This window comes from Thamnophis sirtalis, unplaced genomic scaffold (assembly GCF_051295495.1).
Source record: "Thamnophis sirtalis isolate CommonGarterSnake01/CBP01778 unplaced genomic scaffold, rThaSir2_p1.2 scaffold_4, whole genome shotgun sequence".
Taxonomy (NCBI): domain Eukaryota; kingdom Metazoa; phylum Chordata; class Lepidosauria; order Squamata; family Natricidae; genus Thamnophis; species Thamnophis sirtalis.
In genome coordinates, this window is record NW_028261384.1 from 98,209,009 (window position 1) to 98,232,257 (window position 23,249).

Genomic DNA, 23,249 nt, shown 5'->3' on the forward strand with positions numbered 1-23,249 from the left:
GGTTTTGCTCTGCAGAGGAAAATAAAAGGAGGAAGCACTATGTGTGCTGTCCTGAGCTCCTGAAAAAAGGCAAGAAATATATCAAATAAATAAATTTCCCAAGAGTCAGTTCGTTTAAAAAAAAGTTTTTCACTTTTGTGGGTGGAAAGCCATTGAAATTTTATAAGCCAAAGGGATAACAGAATAAAAATACAACTCCGGTTTTAGTGGATGGGATTGGAGCATAATTGAAGAGGAGGGGGGAGAATAGGGGGGGGATTATATTAAACAGCAAAATTGATTAAATCCCAAATATTACAACAACAATAAAAAGAATTTTACCAGTAACTGATTCTAGAATTTGGCTTTTGGAATGATCTGTTTTATAATATTTGTTTTTCTGTGTTCCTACATCTGTGTTCACCCTCTTCTCTTTTAATCTTCCTCATTCATTTCATTCCCCCAAATACATTCAAAAAAACACAAGACATTACAGGTGACTTCAACTGCTTTAATAGATAACAGCAATTAGCTGATGAGAAAAATAGGAAAAAACTTTACTGCATATTATAGTGGTCAAAACAGTTTTTTTTTGCATTTTACACAACAGCAACAGCTATAATTTCACAGTTTCCATTAAAAAGTGTTGTTTTTGCACCCTCTTGTAAAGTTAGCACATCAAGGCTCATTCTTTAAGTACCAATAAAGGGCCCAGAAGACTTCATGTGAAACACTTTCAGAAAAGTGCACATTTATCTAACACACCACAGCACGACACTCACAGCATAAATTTACATCTTACAGAGGCATACAATGCTAGATTTATTCCTGCATCTAAACACACACAAACCAAAGACAGGTGTTACCCTCAAGCTATTCCTATTTTAAAGGAGAATGTGTCCTAAAAACATATATACTGCTGCTATTGCCTGCTGTCAAGTTACCACACTCTCTTGAACTGTTCAGCTGTAGACATGTCAAGAGAAGCCAAGTTTTTCCCTACAGCAGTAATAGGTGTCAAGCTCATGTGAGAATGGAAGTGAAAGATTCTGAGTTTTCTTTGAACAAAACAAGCAGTTCAGATTTTAACCAGTGTTAATTAATCATGTGGAGCAAACAGAAGCCAGCTATAACAGGGTAAACAAGTAATTTGCTCCTCCACTTGCTCTTTTCATCTAGGGAAAAGAAATTTCTGATAATGGCAAGATGCAAAGGTTTGGGGGGTTTTTTTTGGGGGGGGGGGCAAAAAGCAATTTGTTTTCCACTTACATTTTCTAGATTACACTTCAAATATTACCAAAAAAAGGTTTCCAGCTTTAAAATTACATTTAAAATATGGAAAAAATCATGTGCAGGGACAAACACTTAAAATGTCTGTCATGATAGTGAAGGGACTTTCTGGTGCACTGTCATCCCTTTAGTTTGTGATTTAACTGAGAAAAAAATGCAGGAGGAGGCTATTGTAAATGAGACTGTTTTTGGATTGCAACCTTTATACCAATCTGTAGGAAATATAAATGTTCTTTTGAAAATCTGAATGGAAAGCGTATACATTGCATGGATGAATAACTGAGCCCCCTTTAATCATCAAGTCATCAAAACAAATGTATGCAATATAGGTGTTTCCCCAAATCTGAAGCAATTTATAGGACTAGAAATGTGGATTTTTCTCTTTTAGCTGCCATGGCTTTGGGGAACAAGACAACTACAGACCACCTGGATATCGTCCTCCATAATCACAAACATTCCTCTGACAGCACTTATATTATAAAACCAAGACTTGCCAAAAGTACAGTTTAATTTTGCTAGCAATCCCCCCCCCCTGAAATTCTGAGTATCCTCTTAGGATTTTTTTTCCTTCAATAAAAACTTTAAATGAAATATAAAATTATTATCACTAGGATATTATGAACACAATGGAAAACTACACATCAGATTATCATTTAGGAAGACATATATATGTATGCGCACATGCAGGTAAAGATCTGGATTTAGTGCCACACTTCCAGGCATTATGTCTCTAAGATGATTATTCATCAAATTTTCCATCACGGATACTGTCAAATGAGAATGGAAGAAACTTGAACCCGGTACCCATGTAGAATTTATTCTGGAATTCCACCCTGGTAAGAAAAAGACAGATGAAAAGCAGTCATTGGTTGCACATTATCATATATATTTGAAATTTCTCTAAGAATCCAAAGTAGTACTGACATTTTATTTCCTAAATCAAAAGCTATCATTTAGCAACTACATTGGATAGCAACCATTCAAAATATGACAATAATAAATGGTAGCATATTGCAAGCAATGTTGATACTTATACCCTGCACATTACAACAATGCAATTTGGAGTTAGAATAATGCTCATGTTACTGCATGAGAAAACTTTATCTGAATGAGATCGTAGCAACTAGTAATCTTCATCTGTCTCTCCGCCTTTTTCAGTCACCTGATTTGTTTAGCGATCACTTCACTAGAACCTATTGTGATTCCTAAATGAGACCTATCTGTAAGTTCTTCCTATGATTCTTACATTTTGTTGCATTACATACCGTTCCAAATATCCTATGAGTTATCATCAGTCCATTTTCAAGATTAAAATTGCATGAAATGCCAATAGAGAACTACAAGCAAGGAAACATGGAATGGCACTGAAGACAGTGACAATTTATTCAGTAATGCAGTTTTCCCCAATAAGACACCCAACAAATATGCTGATGTTGCAATTTTCAGAATATATAGTAGCATGCCTAGGAATTCAGGAATTTGCAATACCAATATGCCTGGATGTTACCAGGTTGAGGAAGACTGTTCTATGATCTAGTATGTTAACATTCCTAAAAGAACCCTGCAGGACTGCCAAACGTTTACATGGCCTTAATGTTTTCCCCCCGAGATAAAAAGTATAAACCCTTTATTTTATAATGGAGGGTAAAAGCTCCTTTTTAAAAGATTAAATGGACCCAAGCAAAGCACACCTATTTGTGCAAACTGACTTGCATAGGCAGATTGTTGCACTTATTGTCTAAATTCTTATCAACTGAATGAGGTGGTCCAATCACCATCTTCAGTCCCAATTTATTGTTTCTGTAAAAAAAGAATCAGTAGTTCTGGCTCACCATCTACTCACTGGCTAAGCGAATCCAACATTGGGTATCCTCCAAAAGAGCTTCTTATGCTACATTATCAGAATAATCATTGGTTGGTTCTCTCTGCCCCCATATCAGATTGACCACTGCAACACAGTATCATATAGAATAGAAGCTTCCAGTGCATATGCATACACATCCACACCCACACCCACCACCTACACACAGACTTTGTGGATTATGTAAGCATCATTATTATGATTATATTCATTTGTTGTTTGCATGTACACTGATCTTATGCAATAAGACAAATTCCTTGCATAACTAATCACCCATGGCCAATAAACTACTCTAGTTTATTATTCTGTTCTATTCACCATTCTTTCTTCTATTTTATTTCTATTTTATGCAAATTATGGTACTTTCGTGGAAATGAAGCAGGAATGGACAAGCCTATTTCTCCAGGCCTGTTTCAGTTTGAGTTTACCAAATAAATTATAGGATAGCTACATACTCCAACAATCAAGGCTGCCCAATCAAAAACAGGCATCAAACATGGAAAGAAAAACTCCACGATTCATTAAAAATATTTTTAAAAATCATTTTCCATTTTAGTTGTTTCAAATCACCTTACACACCTTTGCAAAAGTGTTACAATTTCTCATTATAGTAATGTCATCAGTTAGTCAATAAGCCAACTCAAGATCAAAGCTAGATTTGCTCCTTAACTATAAGTTTATAAACAGACATTGTAACAATTAGTTATCCATAAAATACATTTGACAAATAAAAAAATGCATATTTTATATTTTATAAAAATATAAGCAGTGCTAGAATGGAATAGCTCAAAGTACAGATAGTCCTTGACTTACAACAACAATTAAGTCCAAATTTTTTGTTAGTAGATGAAACATTTGTTAAATGAATTTTGCCTAATTTTGCAACCTTTCTTACCACAGTTGTTAAGTGAATCATTGCAGTTGTTAAGCTAGTAACATAATTGTTAAGTGAATCTGGTTTCCCCATTAACTTTGCTTATAAGGTTGCAAAAGGTGATCACCTCGAGGCACTGCAACTGTCATAAATATGAGCCAGTTGCCAAGTGTCTAAATTTTGATCACATGACCATATGGATACTGAAATTGTCATACGTGTGAAAAAGGGTGATTAGTCACTTTTTTCAGTGCAATTTGAACAGACACCAAATGAACTATTATAATTCAAGGACTACCTGTAGGATCACAGCAGTGGTGGGTTGCAGGCGGTACCTGCCTGGAGCACTGGGTACCGTTCCGGTACAGTGCTCCGGAGGGCCCATCTGCCGGCCCGAGCTCCTTATCTGTATTTTAGCTCTTCAGCGCTTCCGCACACGTGCATGGAGCGCATGGTGCCTGCGCGACGCTCCACAGAGCAGTGAGATAAGAACACATGTGTGTGCTACGCGTGTGTGCGTGCACACTGCGTGCGTTCATGTGGTGGATGTTGGGCTCCATTGCCCCTTACCAGTTGCACCGGGATCCGGAACCCACTACTGGATCACCTTGTTTTAAGACCAGAGGCTTATACCTCAATTGCACCAGAGAACTGCTATACCCATTTAAAGTTCTAGGAAAGAAGAATCTTAAAATCTCTTCCCAACTTTTCCTTCATCTTAATGTCAGAACATTTCTCTGTTATTCTACAATCTCCACTAATTTTAATTCCACTCAGAATATAAAGAGAATTATACCAAAAGGCTGCTCAATCAAAAACAGTCATCAAACATGGAAAGAAAAACTCCATGATTCATTAAAAAAACAGGTCTGGTGATCTTCTTTTGGCCCAAGATAGGAAATATTTTCCACCCTTTTTGCCTGCCAGGTTTTGAGGAAATTATTTACTGGTTTTCCACATTAAGGGAACATTTTAAATACTGGCCTCTTTTTAGAAACAACATCCATCTCATTGCTTGTATTAAAATACACATGCTTTCTCAGGGACAGAATGTAATGAGGCTGTAAGGAACAAATAACAGTTTCAGTTAGTTTGTAAGTAAATGTGAAACTACAGAAAAGAAAAGAAATGGGAGAGACTTGATTCATTAATGTATCAGTTTGAATTACTGCTTATATTTTACAAACTCTACATTTGGTATAATTTAAGGTTTGCTAGTGTCACTAAAGAAGGGACGTGGTGGCTCAGTGGCTAAGACGCTGAGTTTGTCAATCAGAAAAGTCAGCAGTTCAGTGGTTCAAATCCCTAGTGCCGCATAACAGAGTGAGCTCCCCTTACCTGTCCCAGATTCTGCCAACCTAGCAGTTTGAAAGCATGTAAAAATACAAGTAGAAAAATAGGAACCACCTTTGGTGGAAAGGTAACATTCCATGCTCCTTCAGCATTTAGTGATTCCGACCACACGACCACGGAGATGTCTTTGGACAGCGCTGGCTCTTTGGCTTAGAAACGGAGATAAGCACCGCCCCTGTGCTAGTCGACTAGCACATATGTGCGAGGGGAACCTTTACCTTAGTATCACTTAACTCTGTTCACTACAAGGATATTAAAGTTAGGCTAACATGGCCGAATACTTTTATTATGTCAAAAAAATATGCCAAAAAAGAAAAAGTTATTCCCTAAACTTCCTATACTTAGCAAAACAGCTTATCAGAGGAACAGCTTATTATACATGGTTTTTGTTCGTTAAGAATCATTCAATTGTATAAGAACCCAATTGTAACTTGAAAGGAGATAGCAATAGCAATAGCAGTAGACTTATATACCGCTTCATAGGCCTTTCAGGCCTCTCTAAGCGGTTTACAGAGAGTCAGCATATTGCCCCCAACAATCTGGGTCCTCATTTTACCCACCTCGGAAGGATGGAAGGCTGAGTCAACCCTGAGCCGGTGGGATTTGAACCGCTGACCTGCTGATCTAGCAGTAGCCTGCAGTGCTGCTTTTAACCACTGCGCCACCTTGGCTCTTAGATATTCCAGATGCATATTTTTCATCACTGTCTATATTCAACTATATCCTAAATCAAGAACTGGGTTGAACATCTTTCTTGGAGGCCAAGAATGAAAGTGTCAATAAACTATATAGGTAGTCCTTGACTTACAACCATTTGTTTAGAAACAATTCAAAGTTAAAACAACACTGAAAAAAGTGACTTAGAACAAGTCCTTGCACTTATGACCATCATAACATCTCTACAGTCATATGATCAAAATTCCCAGGGTCATGTGATTATCATTTTCAATCTTTCTAATCAGCTTCCGACAAGCAAAGTCAATTAGAGAAATGAGATTCACTTAGTCATCATGTGATTCACTAAACAACTGCTGTTATTTAGCAACTGTAGCAAAAAATTGAGTACAACTCATTTAATGAATGCCTTGTTTAGCAACAGAAATGTTGATCCCAATTAGTGCTTGTAAGTTGAAGATTACTGGTACAGCATTTATTATTTTTTGCAGCTAAAGTTCAGTAGTATAATTACCATATTTTTTGAACTATAAGATGGACCTTCCCCCCCCCAAAAAAAGAGGGTGAAAATCTGGGTGCATCTTATACACCGAATGTAGCCGCCTAGGTCATCTGGAGAAGGGGCAGGTGAAGTGGGCATTGCGCAGGAGGCGTAAGACAAGGTGGCTTGCTGCTTGGCCTTCCCCTTCTTTAGACAACCCAGATGGAGGGCAGTCGGCTTCTGCTCCTGGCCCAGAAGACGGATCTGGCCAGGGGGAATGCATGCCCCATTTTTGCAATTGGGGTGGAAAAAGAGCATTTCAGGCAGTGGCCGATTCGCAAATCCGTCTTCCAAGCCAGGAGCAGAAACCGACCACCCTCCATCTGGTTCAAGGATTAATCTGGACCGGGCTACATTTGGAGGGAGCCAGGGAAGAGGGAGCTCTGTGAGGCGGGCAGGGAGTATGTGTGTTGGTGGTGGTGGGTTCCTCTCGCGAAGACTCGGTGCCACCTTTCCTTCCCAAGCCACACAGCTTTAGGGGGGGGGGGCGTGTCGTACTGGCTACCTTTGCCCCTGGCCAGCCCGGGAGGCCAGATAGCTGTTGGGAGACTTTGTGGATGGGTCCTAGAAGCGAACATTTCAGGAAGCCCATGCCTGGCCTCAGGTGTGCTGTGAAAGAGCGGGGGTCAGTGGAGGCGAATGAGCCGGGACCAGATGCTGGGTGCACAATGGGCGCTTTTGCAAACATAGCGAGGGGGAAGCCTGTGGTACAGGGTTTTGTTTTGCCTCCACAGTGCAGGTTGGAAAGGGGCTTCTCCACTTTAATGAAGTGAGGCCAAAAGGGCGGTGATGGTGGGGCTCTCCCTCCCTTTCTGAGGGAAGAGGGGGAAGCAACTTGTCTAAGAGTAGAAGGAAGGGCAGCCAGCAGCTGATGGGTAGCTGAGGGAGAGAAAAAAGGCAGTCTCAGTGTTTGGAGGGGGAGCAGAAGAGAAAGAAAAGGGGGGGAATCTCTCAAGGCTGTCTCTTGCATATTCATGGGGGTAGAGCAGATGTTGCCCAAAGTATTCCCCCCCCCACCTTGTAGGGTTGGTCTGACTGCCAAAAAAATGGGTGGCCAAAGGATGAGCAGCTTTGCAAAGGAGAATCTTTGTGCCCAAAGCAATTCAACCTGAATTTTTAAAGGAGGGGAAGCTTAGCTGCTCCTTAGGCATCTCTACTTCTCCACATGACCCATGCAGAAGCCAGTCAGCTTCTGCTCCTGGCCCTGGAGACCCATCTGCAATTACTGCAGCCTGGAATCGCCCGCCTTCTGAAACATTCTTTTTCCTCCCTGATTGCATAAACGGGATGTGCGTTCCTCCTGGCCAGATCCATCTCCCATTCCCAGCCAATCAGCTGCTCCTGCTGAATCAGGCTGTAATAACGGGCTGAAGCTGAACAGGCCGTTTGCTGCAAGGACGCTAGCCAGATTAATACTGATGGATGCTAGTAGGCAGAGGCAGAATTTGTTTTTCCTGTTTTCCTCTCCAAAAATTAAGGCGTGTCTTATAGTCTGGTGTGCCTTATACTCTGAAAAATACTAAAGATTATGAAAATGAAACAAAAAGATTGAGAGCGAGAAGCATGTTTGACTAATTGGCTACCCACTCCTGCCTAAATCAAGGGATAAAATTAAATCAGTAGTTAGATCAAAGTTGTCTTTCCATACTCAGTACAGAAGTGTAACTTTTACACTGAGCATCTATTGAATTCCAGCTACAAAAATTACATGCAGCACAGAAACTCATTACTTAAGGCAGCAATCAATAATGCAAACATTGAAGAGTGGGCAGCCTACTAGTAAATAAGTGAGGATGTGGAGTGCAAAAAATGGGACGGAATGATCTAAAATTTATCTCACTGGATAAAGTATTTTACATTCAACCTCTCATGAAGTGGGGGGGGGGGAGGGAATCTTTGCAGAGCAAAGGCAGACTCCCTAAAGCGGCCCAGAGTCATCTTTGCTTCCCTATCCTCACCCCCAGCACTAGCACTTCTCTGTTGCTACCTTCTGTTCAATCCATTAAGGTTATCAATTTCACAAACAGTTCTGCTTATGACTTAGGGGAAAACCCCCACATTTTACTTCTCTTTGCTTGTTGAAGCTACTGATTGGCAGAGTCGGAGGAGGGAGCAAGAGAAATAGTCCCATTTGTCAACATTTAAAATTTCTGCCACAAAACTAGGAATCACTGAACTTTCAAGATCAACTTTCTGTGTCAACTAGCATTTGTGATTGAACATCAGACAAAAATGGTATGAAATGCAACCAAATGGGAAGGAAGGGATGTTTACTACCAAAAGGCAAGCAGCAATCCAGTTCAGAAGTATTTATGAGTAGCTGCAATTCTGCTGACAGCAAAAGAGAACAGAAAACAGTTAGTCCTTGACTTAGTCACAGTTGAGCCAAAATTTCTATTGCTAAGCAAGAGATTGTTAAATGAATTTTTACAACTTTTTTTGCCACAGTTGTTAAGTGAATCATTGCACTTGTTAAGTTAGTAACAAGATTGTTAAGTGAATGTGACTTCCCCACTGATTTTGACTTATAAGGTTACAAAAGGTAATCACGTGACTCCAGGACACTGCAACTATCATAAATATGTATCATTTGCCAAACATCTGAATTTTGATCATGTGACCAAGGAAATGCTGTAATGTGTGAAAAATGGTCATGTCACTTATAGCTTCAAACAGTCACTAAAACAAATTGTTGAAAGTTAAGGACTACCTATATTTAGAAACAAGAATCTCCCCATGCCCCAAATAGTGACACTGATTGTTGCAGATTTAATCTAGAGATTTTTGTATTATTTATTCAAAGATAGAGAGAGCATAGAGCAAACTCCACAATCTTATTACTGGAAGAACAACACTCTTTAAAAATAATAAGAGCAGGGAAACATAAATTCTCCATTTCTGAATCAGATTAAATTCTGGATCATTCCAAAACCCATAACTGAGAATATTGTCTCAAAAAACTTCCTCTCCCCATCCCTTCTACTTATACATAACCCTCAACAGAATGTGCAGTTCCTTTGTGGCATGAAAAGTATCACATCCAATTGGCACCAAGTTATCTGCTGCTGCTGCTCCCACTCCCTTGGCCTACATAACTGCAATAGTAGCCATTCTTTTCATTTAGCCTGGAAATTCCACAGATCTTGTCCTTCAGGAACAAGTTCATTTCCAATGCATTATGTACCTTTGGTGAACAAGGTGAGCCTTATTTCTGCTCCTGGTCTGAGTTATCTTTTGGATTTTCACTCTTAACTTGAAAGGGGACTATAACTTGGTCACACAAATACATGTCATGAGAGGGAACACATTTCTAAATATTCCTTTTTTCAATAGCACAACTCTGATTGTCTTTGGGTTATTCTCTTTCCAGCTGCCAAGGCTCTTGTGGGTACAACTCCACCCTGCTTGTCTTCTCCAATTCTCGCATAGTCTAAACCAATAGTAGTCAACCTGGTCCCTACCGCCCACTAGTGGGCGTTCTACCTTTCATGGTGGGCGGTAGGAGTTTGCTGTAACTCTGCTTTATAAATTTTATAAAGTAAAGTTATTTCCCTATTTTATAAATCACCATTACTGGTGGAACCGGTGGGCGGTTAGAAAATTTTACTACTAGCAAGATAGAAAAGTGGGTGGTAGGTATAAAAAGGTTGACTACCCCTGGTCTAAACTAATAAATTGCACTGTACCAGTCTTTCATAGCTGTCAATTCACTGGCAAAATGATTTTTTTGTGTAGTAGAAGAAGTAGAATCTAATCCACCAGCAGTATATAATTGTAAAATATCCACTTTCTTCTCATGCAGCCATATAAATAAGAAAACCCAGGATTTATTTGAAAAGGTGTGACTCAGCCAGGGCAATCATCTCCCTGGAATGTACAGCTGCCTAAAAATTATAAGATAAACCCATCCCAGCCAGGAATGGCAAAACAGGGAGAAACGGAAAGTATTTTTCCAGTGGTCTGAAGAATTCATTCCATTCTCCCTTGCAGCAAACACATTCACAGCTTATGAATACTAAGGGAAAATAAGGTGACTCATTTCATAAACTAGCCCTCCACAGGCAGAAGGCTGCCAAGTACAAACTTTGGCACCTCTAGATAAAAGGATCCCAGAAAGCAGGATGGATCAATGCTCTGACTTAATAGGAAGGCTTTCATATATATGGTAAGACCTAGCTTAATAAGCCATAATGAGAAAGACCCATCAGTCTATGCTAATTTATACATTCAAAGGAAGCTAAGCACAAAGTGGAACCAACTGCTTATGTTCTAATAAGAGTGCATTCATTCTATGGTATATTAAGCCAGAATTCCTATGTTATTACTGTATGCCAACTTAATGCATAAAGTGAAAGCTCATTAAATCAAAAGGACTCCCCCCCTCCCTATTTCTTCATCTATCACCATCCTGCAAATGATGGAGAAAAGATCTACTGAACATGCAAGTCTCTCAGCCAAACATTATCTTCATTCACTTTAGTTCTAGAGTTCCAAATTATTTATCTTCTTCAGTATGTCTATTACTACATGCCTACTCTTTAAGAAAAGTGTAATACTGTTTTAAAACTTCACAAGCAAGCTTTTATTTAAGTGGAATACAATTTCTTTGCAGTTTGGAAATGCATTTCTAATTCGTTGGCAGGAAGGGTATCAACTCTGGTTTTGGTGACCAATCCAGATTGGATCTTGCAGGAAGAGTATTATTTGTTTTGTTCCTCCCAGATGCAAATGATCTATGTGCACAATCTGAACATTTCACAGAGTATTATTTTAAATTCAGCTTACTAGCAGCTATTCAGATTATCTGCTGATGCGAAGGGAACCTTGCTTCTTCCACTGCCCATCATTTATTCTGTTTTTACTGACGGAAACATCTTTTGAAAAACATTTGGTTTTTCTCCCAAGCAAAATTTTCAGTTTAAGGTCTCAGATAACCAGCAGAGATTTCTGCAAGCCTGGGTATTGATGGTGAACTTTGCCCTAACCAAAAATGACTCAACGCCTCCTATCTTCAAATACAGCTGGTCATGTGGGAAGCTTTTGTGTTTGGAACTTGGCACAAATAAAAAAGGGCAGGGCAAGGAAAGTGATCTCTGGGCCCTCCTGCAAGATTGAGATAGTGGTTGATGTCATGATTGCAAATAGTGTAGCTTCTATTGTTCAGTAAAGCTGGACTTCCCTGACAAGAAAAGAATCCCCCCCCCCCTGCTTATTTGCAACAAATAAGCAACTTAACATCAATTAGGCAAGGAAAACAAGTGCTACAAGCTATGACTCAGAGCACAGCAAAAGTACACTGAAGAGTCAAAGATGCTAAATCCAAGATAGATTCTGGAGAATCTTCGCCTGCTAGATCTTGAAGTAATAGTTTTAACGCCCAAAAATAATTGCATGAAAGCTTATAAGCCATTTGATTAATCACTGTCATGCTTATTCCGTAAATGTTGGCAAAATAGTCCAGGAAATACCATTTTAGAATCAAGAATACCCCTTTAAAACTGAGAGAAGACTTATGCAAGGAACCAGTGGAAGGATGGAATTATGTTTCATGCATTGGTGCTCTGGACCTCTGCCAAAAAGAATGCACAGTTTTACATAGTTCTACATAATAAATACTTCTATGTAGGTAGGTTTCTGATTTGCCCATCTTTGAGATAGACTCCACTGGGATATAATGCACACAAGGGAAGAAGGAGAATCATAATGTAGCTTTCTTCCCATTTTTCTCTCAACACTAAAAGGTTCCTGCACATAAAGGGAAGCTGTTTTTTTCTTCAGGCTGAACACTAAGGAAGCTAAGGCAGAGATGGGGGAAAGGGAATTCGATTTGGCAGTTTCCCTATCAGAATAGCTAGCATCCTGCAATGCGTCATTGCTAAAATTAAGATTGACAAGAGGTTTCTTCAGATTTTCACCTTGAGATAATTGTTAGAGTTGCAACTTTACATCAAGTAATAAGTTACTAAGCAACAATTTGTATATCATTCTTAGTACAACTATGATTTGCAAATTATATTAGCTGGATTCCAATTTGCCAAAATGACCACAGTATGTGAATTCAACCAACTGAATTGCAGGAAGAATGCTCTTTCTCCTTCATGATCTGAATTAGCCAGTCTGAAATATGAGATCTGCAATATTGCTACAGACAGCTTCGGTTCATTGGAAATGGACTGAACATGATCATGGTATACAACCTTTGAACTCAGTGCATAAAATCACCAAATATGAACCAACAAGTAGCTGAGTAAAAAGGAAAACACTCTTTACTCACAGTAAGAAGTCAGATAATCAAGACACATAGATATTAGTGTCGAAATAGGTATTAACACAAAAACAGTCTTGGCTGTACCCTGAACTGAAACCTTCTAACCCTGGTCAAACTATTATTTGCCGAACTTGACAGCAATGGTACAAAATTTTACACAGGTTTCTTCTTAGCTTGTTATCTATATTTCATCAGGAATTGACAGGGATCAAAACTGAGCCTTTACAGATCTAAGATTCAAGCGTTCTTACCGAGTTATGAGATTTTTTTGTAGCAGAAAATCAACTACTTGACACTCACCAGTGCAAACGGAGGGCATGCAGGAAAGCTGAAAGACCTTCCATAACTAATAAGATGGCTACTGTTAGGGTAGCAAAGATAGCAAATAAAAAGAACAAGGCCAGACCACCAGCCAGATTATTGATACTGAGACCCAAGTGAATCACCATGGTCCAGAGGACTTCAGAAAGCTCTGTGAAGAGAAAAAAAAACCCTCTAAATCAATGAAAACAGAAGGATAAAAGGGACCAGCAGTTCCAACCTAATTCTGGGTTTTTTAAGCCATTCTTTTTTAAAGGTATCTAAGGATCATGCCTAGAAAGTGTGGAGATGCTAGTTGTTTAAATTAGTCATACATCGGAAACACACCCCAGGAACAATTTCCTCTAAAGAACTCCACACCCATTCCACAATGGAAAGTACAAATCCTGCTTCAAGGGACATTTTACACTTATGTAATAAATAGTACTTTAAATAATTTTGATAAAGAACTAAGAAATAGTGGGTGCACATGATCTTTTCCAGCACTTTTTATATTCAGCATAATAAAAGAAATGAGTAGTGCAAACCTTAATTTCCCAGCTGTTTTAGATTTCAACTTCCACTTTAGTCACCACAAACAAAAGCAAAGGGCTATCAGAATCATAATTTTAAAAAGTATGAATTATTATTAATAAAGGGTATTATGATTGCCTTCCCTCATTTACACTAATAATAAAAAGGAGAAAAAAAACTAATCTTTTAATTCATGACTGGAATTTGCCTTTGCTCTTCACTATGTTCAAATACGTCAGGGAGAAAGTACTCACGTGCATGAGCCAGACTGAGTGCCCAGAGCCGCAGGTATGAGGCTGTATTGGAGATGCATCCTAAGCAATATTCAATGGTATGGATAGACTGATTGATAAGGGTATCTCCAAAATTAAACTGCAGAAGGAAATGAAGTTAGTTCTAATGAGAAACAAAGCATGAAGCAATTAATAGAGAATCTTTACACAGTAAAAGTAACAGCAGAAACTAATCCTAGCATTGCAAGAATAGTCAAAATTCCCAGGTAGCACTCAGGCCCTCAAAAGTCTATGACAGCTAAAGGTCAGAATTATTTACTTAATGTGGGCTTCTGAGGAAGAAATGGCAAAATGAAAATTATTTCCCCAGACTATTTACCTGAGGGGTTTATTTACAGATAAGAGACAGGATATGGGAAGAAGGGATCATTTGGTGTAATTTAAGAGGCGTGATAAGTTATTAAATTGTTTATACTTGCTTTGATGAAGGGAAAAGTAGTTTCTTAATATATTACTTTTTCTTTACAACATTCTTATTTTTCCTTTCTTTTATTTTTTCTTTTTTTTTCTTTTCAATCTTTCAATTTTAAAAAAATTGTATAAGTTTGGTATTTTAATATAGCTTCTAATAAAATTACCATAAAATGATTGTTTATGCAGTGTAACACTAAACTGCAAACAGGATTGCTTCTCCAGAGCAAGATGCAATCATAGGTTCAAGCAAACCATCTGAAAACTTTGATTTGGGAGTAAAGAGCACAACATTAAATTTGGAAATAATTCTTACTTTTACATCTCTGTGGCCTACATTTCCATGCCTTCTCAATGCCCCTGTTGTACTAGGAGACAAAAATTATCAAACAACATGGGACTGCCACAAAACCTGGTCTTAGTGAGGCTTGAGCATTAACAAGCATTATTCATATTTTCAAGGTGCTGTGGATAGGAATTTATCTATTTCGTCATTGCATTTGCAAAATTTTCCATTTTCTTATCATTTACTCTTTAGAAAAAGAGCCACTCATAATTCTGGGTATTTAAACAATCATGAAGAATAAGATTTAACAATCAGTAAGAAAAGGATGAATAGTCACCAGAGACATGAAACATTATAAAATAATATTAAGACATCCCATCTATTTTGGCTGATTCATTTTAGAATGTATGGAGCCTTTTCAAAATTGAAGATACTCAGCTAAAAGTACCAGATACGAACTGCAGTTTTGCTGCTTCAAAAATTTTCTAAGTTACATGAGAGCATATTTCAAACTACAAAGACTAAATGAATTCAAGTCTCTTATTTGCAACTATGGAAGATTTTAAAAGTCTTAGCCAAAGCTAATCTCATGAATATGCTAAATAAACACTGAAATTACTGGGGATTTCCATATTTTGGATTTAAAAGCTTGAGATACTTTATCAAGCTTGTTTTTGCATAATGCTACCTACACTTGTCTTATAATAAGCACCATACATGTTTAGAATAAAATCTCGAAGGCTCACGTGACTTGTCAGATGAAAAGGGCAAAAAGCCATACACCAAATAAATGCCTCATTGACTATCTGGCCACCTCTCTACAAATTTTTCAATTTCAGAAGACATTTGACCATGTACTTTCCACATACTACTAACAGCAAGAATGTTTAGAAATGTGCTTTATTTGCCAATTGACCATAAAAATCTGAGACAGCCGAATTCTGTGCACAAAGTCACATTCCATACCCCTACTGAGCACATTTACACAATATACTGGAAATGCATGAAAAATACTGAAAGGAAAAGAGCACAATGGTCAAGCTGGCCGGTCTATTTAATCTGCTGTTATAGGTTCATATTCTGTACAGATCCTCAGAGGTTTTGCATTATATTTTTTATATATTCAAAGCCTGGCACAAACACTGCAGGCTTATAAAAACTCTCTATGGTTACAGGTAGTCCTCACTACCAATGAAATTGGGACCAAGAAATCTACTTTATAGCAATATGGTTGCATGGTGCAACATCATGTAATTGCACCAACTTATGATGGTGGTACTGGTTGCCCCAGTTGCCATCATTAAGCAAATCTGATTCAGTTGCAGCATCCATCCATGGTTATATGATCACCATTTGCAACTTCCTACTAGCTTCCCATTGACTTCACTTATTGGAAATTGACAAGGAAGTTTGCAAATAATGATCATGTGACAGTGGTGTATTGCAACATTGTAATTTTGACTTGTTGCCAAGCACCCGAATTGTGATTACATGGCTGCAGGAAGTCTGTGATAGCTGGAGCCACAAAGACCTATGATAAGTCCTCCTTGTTCAGTGCTGTTGCTACTTCAAATAGTCATTGAATGAGTAGACATTAAGGGATGACCACAGGTATCCCTCAACATATGACTGGTTGTTTAATGATCATTAAATTACGACAGCTCCATTTTCTTCCAGCTTTTCCAGAAAGTCAGTGGGGAGACTGAAAGGGAAGGTTGTAAACTGCAGAGGGGGCTGAAGAAATGAAGCTCAGATCTCAGATTCACCTTTTGTGAATAGAGTAGAGAGAAGCTCTTTTCACTATGCTGCAGAAATGAAGTAGAGATTACAATGAAGACCCCTGCTTCGTTTATCCAGCTCAGTGCAGGCGTTTCCTTCCAAGCAGGAGGGGAACTGCCTGTCTGCCTACAGCAGACAAGCGTTTTGCTCCACCCTCTTAACAACCATAACTGAGTCAGGATTGCAGTCACTGAGTGAAGCAGTCACCTGGATATCTCACTCAATGATTGCTTCACTCTGTGACTGTGATTCTGGTCCCAATTATGGTCATAAGTGAAGGACAACCAGAATTTCTGAATCTATTTAGCATCATAGCTGGGGGGGGGGGGACAAGAGTAAGTCTGGAGAAAAGATACAATACAAGAACCGGACATTTTTTCCCATTTCCTGGGAAACTGCTTGGTGTTAGAATAGTGTTTCTCAAACTGTTTCTCCTTCTGCATTAAGCAATTGCTTAGGAAGACCAGACTAACTACTGGATTAATACAAAGACTCTGAACCAGATAATTAAAACTGTGTGGCTACAATTCTTATTAGATGCAGGATGGCAACCCACCACTTTTCATGATTTTGTATGCTAACTTTATAATATACATTCTGCTGTAAAAAGCAAAATGGGGAAAAATCCATTTTAAGCTACGAGTATAACAAATCCTTTGATGCAGCAGTCCAAAGGTTAATGAGTATGCTTACTTTGTCCCTTTGTGAAGGGTCTGCCCCAGTCAGCACATCGCAAATAAACTGAGAGCTATATTTGGAGGAAAATCTGTGCTGCATGTGCTCGGTCTTACATTTCCATCAATGCCTTTGGATTCATTATCAGACCCTGTTATCAAATGGCTGCTATGGAAAGGTTCTTGCTCTTCTCTTGGCAGAGGCACGGAAGATAAAATGATCTATTTTTAACTACTGCAATCATGTGCTGCCAAGATCTAGCTCTCCCCAAAAACCAAAAAGGACATCTGGTCATTCAGAAATTGGACAAAATAGAGGCTGATACACTAGGCAGGGGTGTCAAACTGAATTTCATTAGGGTTGTGTTTGACCTTGGGGGACCGGGGTGGGTGGGGCCATGGTGGGCATGGCCAGCTCGACATCACTTGTTGGAGGCGCCTGTGGTGGGTAAAGTGCTCTGCCAGTGAAAACGGGCCCCTGAGCTCCATTTTTGGCTGCAATGGCTTCCTGCAATCCTCTGCCAGCAAAAACGGGGTTTGGGAGTGCTGTCCACAGCCCTTGCAAGCTCCGTTTTCAGTTGCGATGGCCTCCTACATCCTTCTGCCAGTGAAAGTGGAGCTTAGGAGGGATGGATGCCTGCGTGAGCTTCATTTTCAGCTGCAACAGCCTCCTGTAACCATCTGCCAACAATAATGGAGCTCCAGAGGGCCACACACAGCCCTCCTGATCTCCATTTTCGCTGCAGAGATACTGTGGGCCGGTTCTTCGCTGTTTCCAGGGCAGCTGCGTGGGCCAGATCTAAGTACCCCTGTGGGCCAGATCCAGCCCCCAGGCCTTGATTTTGACACCCATGCACTAGGGACAAATTCAACTAGAAATCTCCTTGATTACAAATTTTCAACAAAAAAAAAATCCAGTTGATTTGTCTAACACGGTCTATCCTGAATTGTCAGTTAAGCAAATATTAACACACTGTGACAGATATTCATTCTCCTTATTTCAAATTCTATCCTAATGATTCTGATGTACTTTTAAAATTTAAATTAACAACTAACAAACAATTTTCTTTAATATTACTCATTCCTGTATTCTGAGATGCAGTTTGAAGAACCTAGTTTGCTTTAACTGTTGAAACTGAATGAGCACTAGGCAACCTGAACCTGAACACTTAATCTATGTAAGGCATTGTAGTTATCAGGTATTGCAGAATAAACCCCTGAAGAATTAAATATAGCTTGGATGGAAATATTTTTGGGAAAGGTTAAAATGATACTTGCTCAAGAGAAAGGTGGAAGGCATATCTGAACTTTTTGGGGTGTTTTCATTCATTTTTTAATTCATTTTTTCCTAATTGTTCTTAAATTAATCATAATGCCTTGTTTGTTTTTTACTTTATTGAAAAGCTCTCTCTCTCTTTATACACACATAAATGATTTACATATGTTTTGCTAGAAGAGTCAAGCTCAATTTCTAAGCAGGGTAAAAGACAATAAAATAATTATTTTCTATATTTCCAGAAAGTCCATAAAACTAAGGCATTTTCTGCATCTGCGTGTGGAACAGACCATTTCACTAGAAGACAAACCCAGCAATAATAATTACAAAATGAAACAACAATTTCTTCTTCTGCAGAGATAGCCGAGAGGGAGGAAAAAAGGGAGGCTAGCTTGGTCGGCAGATAATCTCTTGCTCTTATTCATTTGCCTGCTCTCTTTAATCACATAAGTTTCTGTAGGAGTCCCATCATTGGGAACACAAATAATGATAATTACATACCCCTCTCCTTTTCCAACTTATTATGTAGCTGATAAAATGTAGCTTTGTTAAACAGAGATAAAAAAAAACCCAGATTGCTACAAACAACTCTGGCGAGTGCTGCAAAACTTTGATATGTGACCACACAAGTGACAATATGCAGCAGAAACTGATTAGCTGCAATGTAAGTGCAGGCTTGTTAACTGAAGAGCTTCTAAATGAATGACCTTGTGACATTTATTACCTTTACTCAACAAATGAAGCAGAAGATTTGAAAAACCCGGGGACTGAGACAGACAAATGAAGAACAAGTCCCCATAATTATTAATCTGTGCAATCCAAAACAATAATTTATAAACTAAATTTCAGCAAAATTCAGAAAAGTCTTTCAAGTATATGTAGTGATTCATATACATATTTATTTTAAAGCAGAAGATGGATAAAAATGATTAATAATTATCTACAATTATAAATATTTTATGCATATGATTAAAATAATATCTGCCGAATCACTAATGTGAGACCATTTAATTCTATAAAATAGTTTAAATTCATGGAATATTTAATCTGGATAAATAGAGTAACAGAAATTGGCTACAGGCTTACCACTTCCTCCACGGCAGGCTTGAAAACACAAAAGGAACACAGAGCTTGTCACGTATAATTTAAGAACACAAAAGCATCTCTTCATCTGAGCAACACAACACTAATACTCCATTGTCCAGGAATGTTAAGACTATATCCCCTATCCCACAGGGTATAAGAAGTCAGGCTATAAACAATGAAGTTATCCAGCTCGTATCCATGACATCATTATACGTCCTGATCAAAACATTAGGTCGTTTATCTAAACCCCCAATGTATACTATATAACAGGGGTCCTCAAACTTTTTAAACAGGGGGCCAATTCACAGTCCCCAAGACTGTTGGGAGGCCCGACCAGCTTGGTGGGCGTGGCTAGGTGGTCACGTGACTGGGTGGTCATGACTAGCTCATGTGAATAGCTGGGCATGGCCAATATAACAGTCCATTAAACAATGCACACAAATTAAACTTGTTTTGCTCCTGGGAATGTTTATTTGCTTTTGTTGCATGTTGCTCCTTTAGTTGATTTTTTTTCCCTCCTAGATCGTTTTTTCAGTTTTTTATGAGTCTAGTGGTTCACTTCAGGAAACTCAGTTTTGCAGCAATTCTTCTCAGCCCCAAGGTGTTTACAATCAACAAGTCTCTCTCTTTATCTATCTACCTTCTGTTGATGGGGGGAGGTGAAAAATGGGCCCATTATTTGGCCTCCTGGGACATCAGTGCACCCCATTCTTCACCTCCCCTGTCTCCAGAAGCATTCTGCAGGCAAAAACAGAGTGAAAATAGCCTGTTTTTTGGCCAAAAATAGTCCGTTTTCACCCATTTTCTGCCCTCTTGAGGCCGAAGGGTGTGCGGGGCAATGTGGACGAGAAAGTCTTATGGTCCTGTATGGGCCACATTAATGGCTTCAGCGGGCCATAGTTTGAGGACCCATGCTATATAAGGATAATACAAGTTTAATAAGTAGCTAGCTAAACTTGTAGCATTTTAGCATTGCTCTTTGAAAAAAAGTAAGACTACCAGCCAAAACATATGGTTAATTTAAATAGTATTTAAAATATCAACTTTTCAAGGGGCAAAAAACACATTCAAATAATGGAATACATTTTTTAAAAGGTATAATGTAAAAAATATTAGCAACCCATGTATGTACATTACCCAATAGCTGGTTGCTATTAGAACTTGTCTAAGACAGAATTTGTTAGTGTTTGTCTTTGAAAAAAGCCAAAGGAACAGAGGCTGTGTTTGGCCTATGAATCTTGCTAGACAAATCTTCCTACCTAAAATTTTACAGTACTAAAAAGGAAGACTTACCTCTTCACCCTCCTCAGAATGGGTGGAGAGTTGATCATGCTGGATTATTTCGGCATCTTCCTCAGTTGGCCCATTGCCTACACGAATCCCACCAAAATTGATTGTTCCCTAAAGCATGCAACACAGAAGAAAAGATATGCATACACACAGACACACATATACACACATATATATTTGATTGCAGAAAAAAATTCTAATGTACATTGGAACAAGATTTGTGCAAGAATTGGTTGGATGACAGGTAGTCCTTGATTTACAGCAGCAATTGGAACCAGAATTTTCATCGCTAATCAATGTGATCAAAAAATGCATACTCTTGTAATTCTGAATGCAGCTGTTAACTGAATATCAAGGTTGTTAGACCTATTCCTGCCAGCTTCCCACAACCAAATCAAAAGAATTGTAAATCTCATGTCTACAGACAAGTAAGTATATGGGAAAGGGAATGAGGGAGTATGCAGGGATGCAGGGGAAGATCTGAACAGGGCAAGGGAGTGCACAAGAGGAGGTGCAAGTTAGGGAGATTTGGCAACGGTCAGAGAAGATGCATGACAGTACGTCATGACTCAGGTGTACAAGAGACATTGTGCAGAGATTATTATGAGGGTGTGTAAGAGGCACCAGAGTGGGCTGGGAAGGATGTGCAAGAAGCATGGCATGGGTGAGGTAAGCAAGTGGCATAGATCAGGGAGATTGCACAGGATTGTGTGAATGGTGTTGTAGCACCAACAGAGGGCATGAAAGAAAGTGTCTGGGTGGAGGAGACATACTCCACTGATATGCAACACTCTTTTTTGGCTTCCCCATTAACTTCCTGGGGATGTTGTCAAGAAAGGTTACAAAAGGCAACCAAGTGATTCTGGGCCTTTGGCAACTGGTCTTAAGTGTGAACTGGTTGCCAAGCACCTAGAATGCAACCATGTGACCACAGGGATGCTGGGAGAGCTGGAACTCCAAGGACTTGTCAAAACAACCATTTGTTCAGCACTGTTGTAATTGGAATGGCATTGACCAAATGCCATTGATCAAGGATTGCCTATATTTTATATTTTCCAATTCACTGGCTTATAGATTTGGATTCATTAAGATTTGGGTCCAGCTCCATTCAGCACAGAACTCCAATGAATAATTACAGACGTATGGTTACTTTTCCCTTGCATAAAAATGTTTATCTCTGGATAAAATTGCTTTTATTATTAAGAAGAGTTTTAAAATAATTGTTTATATTAAGATCATCATTCTATGATTTGAGCCTTGCATTATGAACTTGGTCATTGGCTTTCCTTACTAAACAAAAAATTCATTTATCTTTGGAGCCTACTTTTCTGTGTTTTAAAATTATTTAAATTTATGTCAGTCTTTCATCTATTCCACCAAGTTTTGCTTTATCTGTAATTTTGATAATCTTTCTGTCTATCTTTTCATCTGAGGATAATCTAATATTAAATCTCACTGATACCTTGGTCAGCATGATAAAGAAGTATTGTTAATGATGACAAGTAGTTTTCAGAATGATTATGGAGTCACACACTATGCAGTTTGTATAACTAATCTGGAAACCAGAATGTCATCAAATATTTTATCACATCTTTACTAAAAGTACATTATGTCTACAATATTCCCACAATCTACTAAGAGGTTACTTGACCAAAATTGAAATATTAGCCTGACAAGACTTCTAATGATAAACACTGATTTTTATTAATTTCACTTCATTTTTTTCAAAATGCTTTCATCTTATTTATTATTTGCTTTAGCATATTCTCAGATATCAATGTCAATCTATTGTTTCTTGAATCCTCCTTTTTTTTCTTATTTTTCAGTGATCTGGTACTGTCCCCATTCTCCAACATTTCTCAGAGAGTAGAAGTTAAGCCAATCTATCAGCAAATTATTTCAGTATCCTGGAATGGAATGTATTAGGCTCAGGCAATTTCAATTCATTCAGCTTCAGTGTACATTCCCTGGCAATATTTCTATCAAGTTGAACTATCTTCTATCAGTGCCTAATGGAAAACATATTGTTCTCTCAGAGAAATTGAGCTAAAATAAAATCTGAACAGTTGCATCTTCTCTATTAGCTTTCTACCATATTCATTAAGCTTTTTACTTGCCATCTTTCATTCTGAACACACCAAAAACTGCTTAATTTTTAGCATCCTTTGCTACAGCTTCAACTAACCACTTAATTTTAGCTTTCATGTTCAGGTATCACATTTTACATGTAAACCAAATTATTACACACATCTCATTTGAGGTAATGTGCATTAGAAATAAACCTGGGGAACAGGAAGACGTGCCATAGCCAAGACACCAATCAGATAAAAGAAATCTGAGTGGAAGGCAAAAATGTAATTTGAGTAAGCACCTTAGACTTGACCTCCTTAGTTCTCATAGAGACAAAGTGGGGTAGGGAGTCCATTCAGAATTGTAAGATTCAGTTACTGTAACTTATAATAAAAATAGTATTCATAAG

At 38.5% G+C, this 23,249-nt stretch overlaps 1 protein-coding gene across 8 annotated transcripts in view; it reads right to left on the reverse strand.

Annotated features, from left to right (window-relative positions):
* Nucleotides 1-1,223: 1,223 nt before the first annotated feature.
* Nucleotides 1,224-23,249, reverse strand: part of ATP6V0A1 (ATPase H+ transporting V0 subunit a1) — a 58,347-nt gene continuing 36,321 nt past the window's right edge. For 5 of the 8 annotated variants that reach the window (XM_014056504.2, XM_014056501.2, XM_087713527.1 and 2 more), the window contains 5 exons: nt 20,774-20,881; nt 19,481-19,498; nt 13,930-14,047; nt 13,142-13,313; nt 1,224-2,102 (listed from right to left, as the gene is read on the reverse strand). In XM_014056504.2, the coding sequence (XP_013911979.2) occupies nt 2,009-2,102; nt 13,142-13,313; nt 13,930-14,047; nt 19,481-19,498; nt 20,774-20,881 (510 nt within the window). In that variant the 3' untranslated portion in view covers nt 1,224-2,008. The remainder of the gene's footprint in view (nt 2,103-13,141; nt 13,314-13,929; nt 14,048-19,480; nt 19,499-20,773; nt 20,882-23,249) is intronic. The other 3 variants (XM_014056505.2, XM_014056503.2, XM_014056500.2) reach the window with 1 other exon arrangement.